Source organism: Miscanthus floridulus, chromosome 6 (assembly GCF_019320115.1).
Source record: "Miscanthus floridulus cultivar M001 chromosome 6, ASM1932011v1, whole genome shotgun sequence".
NCBI lineage: Eukaryota > Viridiplantae > Streptophyta > Magnoliopsida > Poales > Poaceae > Miscanthus > Miscanthus floridulus.
Genome location: NC_089585.1, coordinates 132531486 through 132542089, shown reverse-complemented (window position 1 = coordinate 132542089; position 10604 = coordinate 132531486). Strand labels below are relative to the sequence as shown.

The window sequence follows — 10604 nt, the reverse complement described above, 5'->3', positions numbered from 1 at the left end:
CAGCTAGGGATGAGTTGGTTTTACATCGAGTGGATGAATGGATTGGTATGGATTAAATAGCATAGCATGGTGGACATGGTTCGGTGTGGTTTTGGTTTGGACCTCAGCCAATTCTTAGAGCTAGGGTGTTGTGAATATTTGTTTAGGCATAATAATAGTTTTGAAAGTTGTCTTTGGGAAAAGATGAAGGCAACATATCAGGTGCAAACCAATCAACTTGTGCAAACTTGGAAACTACCGATCAGGACCACTAGATGCTGATCCAATGGATGAGGTGAGGGGGCTTAAGCGCAAAAAAGGCCGGCTGGTGGGGGGCTTAAGCGCAAAAAAAATCTCACCTCACCCTATCCATTGAATCAGCATCTAGTGGTCATGATTTGTAGTTTTTAAGTTTGCACAGATTGGTTGGTTTGCACCTGATATGTTGCCAAAGATGAAAGATACATCTAGCTCTGGTATGTACGCTAATTTAAGAAGTGAGATTTTTAATTCTTCTCTAAATATTGTAAGCTAATATTAATAATATTTTTGCAGTGCTTCTTCTCTTAATCATTGACTTATCATTGTTGTGGTTATATTGCTAGGTCATACGGAAGTACTTAGAACAAGATAATGGACATATGGCTGTTTACTTGAACATTATTTGACATTTTAAGCTACCCAATATATTTTTCCCATGTTAAGAGATGAAAAGAATCCGCTTGAATCCACTTCATGTCCACTCTTGTTCACTTTTACTCCGTACTTGCAGCTACATTGACATAGTTATTTATAGTAATTATGGCACAACATAAATTGAAATTGTCTTAGTTTTAGATGCTTTATTATTATTTTTCCAATTATAGTATAGCAACATTCTTACAATAGTCCTTTGTTTCTATCATTGCAGATTAATATTTTGTCACCTTGTTCCAGAGATCAAGTATGATGGATGCATGGTCGTGTAGTTGAACAACATACATGGATACTTATTTAGTCTCGAACTCTATGAATTCATATGCTATATGTAAATGGTCTACGTGATGGTTCATAGTATTCTTGATATCACCTAAAAAACACACTGAAGGGGGTCTCCAAATCACCTCATTCTTTTGTGAAGGCATTTTTTTTTGAAATTGCCTCAACTATTGTTCTTAGACTAACAAGTTGGTTCTTAGACACTGAAATTCCTTTTTTTTAATTTAGACATTTCAGAACATTAGTTCCGCTCAATTACGACCTTCTTAATTGCCTACCCGTTCTTACTCTAGTGTCATGTGAGGACCACGATGTGATGGCCTATTAGCTATGAAGACACTGCACACACAATGTGACGTCCTTGCAGCTTAGGAATTGGATGTTCATATGTATATATTTCTTTGTAACACTTCAATGGTAACATTATTTTATGTTACTATAGGGTGCATATTTGTCACATATTTCATGTGTTCCATTAATGTGTTACACTATAGTACCACTATTGTAACACTTTACTTGTAACATTAATTTTGTGTTACTATAATTGTTATTAGTAACACATTTTTATAAAACAAGTCATTTATGTTACAATCCATATTTGTAACACATACTTTTATGTTACTATGAAATATCTTTGAAACATATCAATGAATATGTTACAAGAATATGTTATAATATCCTTGTTTTGTAGTACTGCTCCCTCAGCACGGTATTACTCCCTCTCTATCCACAAGTATGTGATTGTGAACGCTTCACCTTGAGTTCGTTCAGAATAGAGAAACCTGCAGGTAGTTATAAGTTGTAAAATGAAAACAAAACGGGGACTTTTTCAGCATATTCGCTGGTTGGTTTCTGGACTGATAAATCTGACTAATGCTAGTTTGTTGTGAGAGAAAAACACTATTAGCTGGCTGATAAACTCTGACTAAAACCAGGCTGTTTTTATGCAACGACTAACAGTACGCTAAACAGCAGTCGAGCACATTATGATGGCCCCGTCTCACAGTGCGGAAGAACGACCCAATCATCGACGACATTATTAATTATATTATATATGCAACGATACAAGCATATGCATTATATTAGAGTGAGTGCTAGTTTTATTACTCAATAATACCAGCTTTTGTTCCTTCATCCTTTTCTAAAAAAATTAAAGTTTAAGCTATCTTATGCATTATATTAGGCCATTTGCCCTATATATAATATTGTTGGATTCATCACAATTCTACTACTCATGTCTGTATGTAGAAGACACTACTGCGTCAACCAACCTCTAGGCGGCCATGTCAACACGTCAACATTCATCATGTTTCGGACCTCCTCAAATAAGCTATGAAACCATCATTTTGCTGATTTGTTGATCTCAGACATGCTGTCTATGCTACTCTACCGCACTGCTGTCAACAATGGCATGACCATATTTATTTCCACTTGTACGGTGCGTTCGGCTGGCTGGCTGGGCTGGGGCTGGCTGGCCGGCGCACTCACATAAACACTGTTCATATAAACAGTGTTTTCAGGCAGAACAGTGTTTTTCTCTCACAACAATCAGCCGGGACAGTATTTTGGCTTATTTTTCAGTCCTGCCGAACAGCCTCGTAATCAGCTTCTCGCAAAGAAAAAAAGAAGAATGCCCATTGCGTTGCTTGTGAGCTTCTTAAATCACATAAGCAATCTAGGGAATAGGTCCCGTTCGGCTTACCATATATTCGGCTTGTTCGGTTTCTTTTTTCAGCCGGAACAGTATTTTTCTCTCACAATAATTCAGTCAGAACAGTGTTTTTTAGCCAGTTTCAGCCAAAATTCTGTCAGCCGAACGGGGCCATTGTAGCGCAGGATCCTTGTAATACTGTTTTTTGGTACTCATGCTTAATGAATTCCATGCCTTAGCACGTTCGAGAGAAAAAAAATATCAACCAAATTCCTCTAGTAAATTCAATCCACGACCATTAAAATCAGAACACTCTTTCTTTCAAAAAAAATCAGAACACTCTAGTTGGATTTCCCCCTCCGATGTTAATTGTGATACAAAACTTTCTAGTCACAATCATGGAGAACACATCAACTTGGAAAAGCTTAGAGCTACGACGATCCGGAGTTGAAAATAGCAACTTGCGGCGCGGTGGAAAGGGGTTAAAAGACGAGACGAGACACCGTGGCCGAGCCCCGAGCTAGCGAGCCAGTGGAACGGTTATGGGAAGGGTTCGTAAACTAACCACGCAGGCGTAAAGAACAACCGCGAAGGCGGAAGCCTCCTTCGGGCGGTGGAGGAGCCTTGGAGTTGGAGCGTACTCCATGCCCGGGACGCACGTGACGTGAGACGGGACACTCTGCCGTGCCAGACTGCCAGGTGCGTGCGAGGTGTCAATCCAGCGCCGCTCATGTCTCTTGCGAGTTGCGACGAACGGACCTGTGAGCGTCCGACGTGTCCGGGCATGAGCCGCTGGACAGGACTGCCACGGGACCGACGTGTCAGTAGTGAGCGTTCGCCACGTTACTCTCAGGCACGCCGGTGTAGAGAGACAAAGCCGCATGTTCTCGTCAGTGCCGGCAGTAGGGTAGGGCAGGAGGTGCAACTGCCGAAGTCCCAAGTGAAGGAGGGGTCCGCCCAGTATATAAGTTTCTAGGTTTTATAGTCTATTAGACATTAGTAATAAACTAATAAGAAGAGAGACATAGAACTGGATAGACGGTTCAAAAAGACAACATCGATATTTTTTCCTAGTTTCTTTTCCCCACGACCCTTGGGTAGAGAGGAGGCGAGGAGTCACGCTACACACAGCACACTCTAATCGTGAGTTCGCGACATGCGCCTTACACACGCGGAGCTGGCGAGCCGCGCCGCCGCGAAGAGCTAGACTACTGGAGACACGGACACGGCGCATGAGGACGGCGACCAGGCAGGGCTCCACGACGACAACATCTTAATTCTTGGCTTCTTACGAATTGCGATTACCGATCAGTTGTTTATGTCCAAGATATTTTTTTCTTTTTTATTTTTAATCCAAATTAATTATTTATATAGTATTCTAGACTTCTAGTACTTTGTGCCCATATAGTCATATTTTTTTTAATTTAGGTGTTAGAATTTTAGAATGTCGCCTTTGAAACATTTGTCATGGGTGAGAAAAAAAACGAATATATTGTTTTTTAATCTACATTGTTTCTCTATAATTATCATACATCTATAAATATATTGCTTAATCTATATTATTTCTCGATAATTATCAGACATGTTAAATTAAAAATATATTATTAAATTTGTTTTCGCTTTATAAATAAAATTAGTGTCTATATATATCATAAAATTTTATACATGGAAAAGGGCGCGTTGCGACGAGATCGCGAGAGCCCTTAAAATCCTATCACCGGCACCGGTTCTCGTCCCCTCGTCTCATCTCCACTCGTCGTCGATCCCTCGAGCTCTTCGATCACCTTCAGCTCCGGATCTGGAAGGCCGAGGCCGAGCAGTCGCATCTTGCATGGTAGTAAAAGAGAAACAGGGCTTTCGAGTCTCCGCCGGAGCTTCTTGGTGAGTGCGAGAGTTCGGGACCTGTAAGCCTCGAGGAGACATCATATCAGACATGGATGGGTTGCCTAGAGAGCTGTGCCTCAACATCTTCCGCCTCCTGGATCACCAGTCCCTCGCCTCTGCTCCCCAAGGTTTGACGCCTCGTCGCAACCCCACATGGAATTGGACGCAATTTCAGTTTCTCTGTAATTCTGAACTTCCCGTAGTGGTCTGAATTCTGAATGTCCAATTTAAGACGGACCCATAACTAACAAATCATAGTATTTGGTTTCCGATGACAATTCAGATTTTGATTGTGTATCTCTGTAGACTTGTTCCAAGTCTTATCTTAGATTGTCAGATCGGATCGGTCGTATATCCTGTGTTGTGTTGCGTACATGCTGCTGTAGCCTGAAAAAAAAACGTTCCAGGCGTACATGCTGCTCATACAGTAGTTTGTTCGGCCCGTTCTGGTCTGAAATTTGGCTGAAACTGGCTGAAAAATACTATTCCGGTTAAATTGTTGTGAGAAAAAAAACTATAACTGAAACGGGGTTCGTTCTAGTGAGTCACGCATACCAATAATAACTAACTGCGACGATGCTGCTCCTGGCTTCAGTTTGCAGGAAATGGAGGGCATTGACCGTGGACAATGAACTGTGACGCAAGCTGTTCAACGACAGGTGGGGAGCGGACGCCGCAGCGTTCTACGCGCCGGACGGCTCCAAGTCTTCATCGTGCAGGACCGATCTCACCGATGTGTTCCCAAGTTCCGATGTTGCCAATTGGCAATGGCCTCATGCTACTGCTGTCGAGCAACAGTTCAGCCGCTCAGGCACAAGCAGGTCCTGCATCTCCTTTCTCATCAGGGGTATCTAAAGATATGATTCCTTAAAGAGTCGCCGGCCAGCCAGTGTGGCCACGTCGGCCGCTTTTCGTGGCCGTCCGATCGGCCGCGCGGACGGCCCAGATAGGACGAGCCGCGGTCATTTTTCGAAAAAACCCTTCTGCTTTTCGGAAATCAACCCGCGCTCCAGATTCTCTCTCAGGATATTTTGCAAAAAACTCCTCGGATTATTCGAAAATCAACCCGCAGTCCAGAACGGATGGCTTCCGGATTTTTTGCAAAAAAACCCTTACCTTTTTCGAAAATCAGCCCGTGCTCCACGAAACCTCTCAGCTTTTTTTGCGAAAACCTCCTCGGATTTTTCTCAAATCAGCATACAGGCCAACTTTGATTATATCTTTTTTTCCCCCAAAAAAATACGTATGGCCAATGCACCGCGCGCATGGGCGCGCCCGAAGGATAGTCAGGATCATCAGGGAAGGCAAGGACTACTACTGCCTGATCTACCAGGGCGAGATACAGAGGTACCTGGGCTCCCGCCAGGACAAGGACACGGATGGTGACTGCGGCAAGAACGTCCTGCCGCGGACGAGCATCGGCAGATATCGGACGCCAAACATGTAAGGCCTGAACATGTGCTACCCTTGTGCCCCTGATCATCAGCACATTGTTCCACGCTTGTATGACTCTTGTTAATTTGCATAGCTCGTGCATAGTGTCGCTATACTACATGTATGTATAGTGTCTCACCATCAATTCATGTAAGTTGAAACTTGAAAATCATGTTTACATCCACCTGAAAGTATAATTCAAGTAGGGTCTTTTAGAGGGCAAACCTGCACTTTTCTGGCAGAGCCGGTTCGGACATGACAAAGGAGATGTTACCTTGTTTATGAGATTGAATATGAACCTATTAGATCAGAGAATACAAAATGTTGGGGAACTCAGCAACAAGTAAAAAAAAAAATGTGTACACTAATAGAAGTGGTTAGCTACCCAAATTTGTTGGTGACTTTGTCAATAGTTCAATATCGAGATTTTTTTGCTCGGTCTTTTGGAGGTGTTCATTAGAAGTAGAGTGTGTGTGAACATGTTTATAGAGGTGAGCATGTGTAGAATGTACGAATGTCAGTACATGTTTATAGAGGTGAGCATGTGTGGAATGTACGAATGTCAGTACGTTGGGGGGTGTCTAAATCACACACCAAGGCTAGCATGTCCAAGGGGGTTGCAAAACAATCTGCACGTAGCAAGAACGTGAGCGTGATCAACGAAACCGATCGAGAGACCAGTTACGCTGATGTTGAGCCCGTTCTCCTATTCTTGGCTGAAAAGACTCTCGAACTTCTCTCGGGAAGACCCGTTGGGGAGGAGCACGTGAAGGATGCTATAGGACCAGCAAGCCCGCCTAGGAATGCCGACAAATCTCGCCGGGAGACGTGCCGAACAGTAGGATGGGTTAGAAAAGGGGTAAAAGGGTTGGTAGATTGATTTTGTGTCGATTGAATAGTTGAGAACTCGGCCATGTACCCCTTATTTTATAAGGAGTACGGTGGCCTCGTTCTGTTGAAAAATCAACGTGGTACTATTATTATGTCGCTTTATAGTATTTTTCTTAAATTTGATCAAAACTAATCATAGGCCTCTTAAAATTGACACGGACTCAATTTAAGTGTCATCATATGAACCGAGTTGGGCGGATGTTCCGATCGGCTAAAAGGAGAGAGTCAGCCGATATACCTAATTGGCAAACAACGCCCGGCTCACCATCTTCTTGGCCACCAACACATATATGACATGCATAATTTGTTTTTTTTTGGAGATGCCTACAATTCACCCTGGGACATTTTGGGTGTCAACAGATTCATAAAGAAAAACAATTGTGTTAAATAAATCACTTGTCATGTCATGTCAGCTCGTACTACGTTCTACCGTGGCACAGCGAGAAAAGTCAAGTCCACTTGTCGTACGCACACGGCTGGAAGCCGAGGAGAAGACGAGAGGCTGCAGCTGCTTGTCCTTCACCTGTGCAGCACGGCCTGGGGCGGAGTTTCAGACAAACCACCTTCCTCCTGGAGTCCACACGGCGAATGCCCAAAATTCAGGTCCTCCTTCGCTTCCACCAAGCATTTGTCCATGATTTTGGCTGTGTTATTTAGTTTGCTACAGAACTTATCAACCTCTCACATTTACTTGCCAAAGCTATTGTAATTTTTTTGTCTAACTTTTGCTTGCAAAATCTTTAGCATGATAAATTTTAGTTGCAAACCAAGTAGATCCTCGCTATTCTACCTCCGCCTTAGAAGAATAATGTAATTATAGTCTACTCGGTATCAATCATCTCATCTATTGTTTGTTTGATCAAAACATCAATATTTATGTATAAAAATATACTTTATGATGAATATAATAATAGCTATTTAGCATTATAAATATTGATACTTTTTTTTATAAAATTGGTTTGATTTAAGATGAATAGACTTGATAACATGTTAGAATTGCATTCTTTTTTTTTATGGAGAAAGTACTTGTAACACTCTTGGTGTTACGAGCTTGTTTAGCACTACGATTTAGGCCTAAGAAAAATCTTCGAAGCGAGTTTTCTTGGATTTTGGATTTAAAATATACTTGAGGCGATAAACGAATCTTGTGTGACTCAGTTTAGTGGACTCACATAAACGCCGAGGTGAAATTATTCAGCGCGTAGAGATATTTAGGAATGTCTGACAATAATTCTAACAAATAAATAGCGAACGGTTTGTTCTATTAGATTACGCAGGAAAAGCAACTTTTATAAATAAAATAAAATCTATTAATAAATAGAACGATATATATATATATAGCCTTGGTCTAGTCACATGTTTACATATAGACTCGTTTTAGTCCCTACAATAATTTGGTAACATACCCGCGACAGCTGTCCGTCTGGTCGCTTCATAAATTCAAGTGATGGTGTGAAAGCACGAACTGACGAGAGAGAGAGAGCGCAACAATTTCAATTATTTTTCTGGCGTACAACGTACTCGTTGCATGGCAATTATTCACCGTCTCGTCCATGCCACTGTTGTTCCACGCCCGGCGCCTTGTGCGAGCATCCCTGCTGCTGCTACGCTGCCGCTGTCTTTTGCCTTTATGAAAGATGGCCGACCAGCTGCTCGCATCGTCCCATCGATGTGCAAAGCTGCCGAAGCACGTCGCGTTGTCCTGGCGTTAATGAAGTTGGCCGGGTCACTCACGTTGTTTTCTTCCTTCTTTTCTATTTCTGCCGCCTCGGTCTTGTCTTGCCTGGCTCTGCGGTCTGTCCTTGCTTGTCCTTGTCGCCTCTGCTTCGCCAAGCCGTCCAGCTCCGCTGCTCACTTGCTCTCAACTCTCTGACCTTGCTTGCCTTGCCTGCCTTGCGTGTCTCTGTATGTCTTGTTTGTTTCTGTCAGACTAGGCCAAGCTTTCCACTGTTTTCTCCTTTCTTTTTCTTCCTCTGCTGGTCGTGCCGAGACTCACGCCGCACCATCGCTCTGCTTCCCCTCCCTCTATCGTATCTGCTGCCGGGGTGGATGAGCCCCAGCTCTGCTCGTCCCCCATTCTCAGTCCCCGGGCTGGACATGCGGCTCCTCGACGTGCCCGAGCCGCAGCGCCCCCGCCATGGTTGCGCCCGCTGTTGCCCATGCCTGCGCCGTCGAGAAGACGCGCCTCGCCAGCCATAGTCCGCGCCGCTGCGCCGCGCCTTCCATTCGCAGTCATTGCGCTGTGCCAACCGCCGCCGTCGTCGGCCACCGCGCACGAGCGCTGCCCCTCCTCTTACTTCCCCGCTCTGGGCCAGCACCATGTCGCCTTCCGTCCACAGCGCTCCCGTCCGCCCGCGGCCCGCTGCTCCATGGCGTTGCCCCTCTGGAGCCGTCGTTGCCCCACGCGCCGTTCCGCCGTGCGCCCCGGGAGCGCCATCGCTGGACCACCATCGCCGCGCCTTCCGCTCCCGTCGCAGCTCCACCTTCATTGCCCAGCGCCATAGCTGTGCACAGCTCCGCCTTGCCTCGGGCGAAGCACCAAGCATCGCGCGCAAGCGTGCCGCACCACTATGTGGCCATCCCCGCCGACGAGCCGCCCCCTTCGGTCGGCGCAGTGCTTTCCGTGCGCCCGAGCCGCAGCGCCCCTGCCGCTGCACCAGGCCACCCTACTGTCATCTACGCGCGGCTCCGTTTCACCTCTGCCGCCATGCCATGGGCCGCCGAGGGCTGTGTCGTCGTTGACCACGTGCCAACTGGGTTCGCTGCGCCGCCCTCGGTGTGCCATGGCCACTCGCCACTGACCCGCGTGTCCTCCGGTAGGCCTTGCCACGTTGCGCCGCCATAGCCCGGTGGTCGCTCACGTGGGTGCGTGGCCAGGCTGCCTCGGGCCACCCATGGCCATGCCGCCAGCGCCCATGGGAGCGGATGGTGCCCTCGCTGCCCCTGCACCGTCTCCATCGCCGCCGTGGCTTCCTGGCCGGGATTGGTCGCCAGCCGGAGCTCCTCTGCCTGCGCTCTATTTTTGGAGTGGAAGAGAAGGGTAAGAATCCAAGTAAATTTTTGTACAGGGTTCTTAGTGTGAAATACGTGACTCATATTAATAGTGTTGACTAGTGTCTAGAGTACTGCGGGGTAAATTTAAGATAGTACAGGGGCCTTTCGCAAAGTGGTGTCGTCTTCGATGGATTCTTCCCCAGGGGCCGGCTTGCTGGGCCGGCCTGTCGCTGACTGTCGCACTTGGGCCACCCGCGCCGTTGTCGCGCCTTGCTGGGCCGCCCGCGCTCGTCCCCGCTTGGTCCATCCGCTGTCGCGCGCTGTGCGCCTGCGGGCTGAGCCAGCTCGCCGCGCCGCGGGCCATGGCCTGGGTCGTCGACCGCACGCCCTCCTAGACAGTCTTGTGTCTGTGCACCTGGGCCACCGTTCGCGGCGCGCTAGGTCACGCGCGCCGCACTGGATCCGCCTGCGCTGGGCCGATTTGGTTGCCGCCGGTCTTTCCATTTTTCTAAATGATTTTCTAATATAAGTTTCTAGTTAATTTGTAAAATCAATATAAAATAGTAGAGGAATCCAAAAATTATGAGACTAATTTTGTTAGTCTCCTAAAATCATGATCTACTTGCTAGTATACTTTGTTCACATAGTTTGATAATATTTTTGAAAGCTATATAATTAAATTGAGATACTTAATATTGTAAAAATATGAACTTGTAGGAATTGTTGTAATAAATTGGTAATAATGTTGGGTCTAAAATTTTTACAGTAGGTTCCTAGCAATATTAGGTGCTCC

At 45.7% G+C, this 10604-nt stretch overlaps 1 protein-coding gene and 1 pseudogene across 1 annotated transcript; both read left to right on the top strand.

The window, feature by feature from the left end:
• The first annotated feature begins 4382 nt into the window (after window positions 1-4382).
• LOC136459680 (uncharacterized) lies at window positions 4383-6116 on the top strand (annotated as a pseudogene).
• A 2838-nt stretch (window positions 6117-8954) lies between these two features.
• Window positions 8955-10206, top strand: LOC136461265 (formin-like protein 5). The gene is made up of 2 exons (XM_066460632.1): window positions 8955-9593; window positions 10015-10206. Exons 1-2 carry the CDS (start codon window positions 8955-8957, stop codon window positions 10204-10206), a joined length of 831 nt encoding a protein of 276 aa, XP_066316729.1.
• Window positions 10207-10604: the final 398 nt, after the last annotated feature.

Coding starts and splice junctions, on each gene's coding strand:
- LOC136461265 (XM_066460632.1), top strand. CDS start 8,955: ATGGTTGCGCCCGCTGTTGCCCATGCCTGCGCCGTCGAGAAGACGCGC. Junction 9,594..10,014: donor GGTTCGCTGCGCCGCCCTCG/GTGTGCCATGGC, acceptor ATTCTTCCCCAG/GGGCCGGCTTGCTGGGCCGG.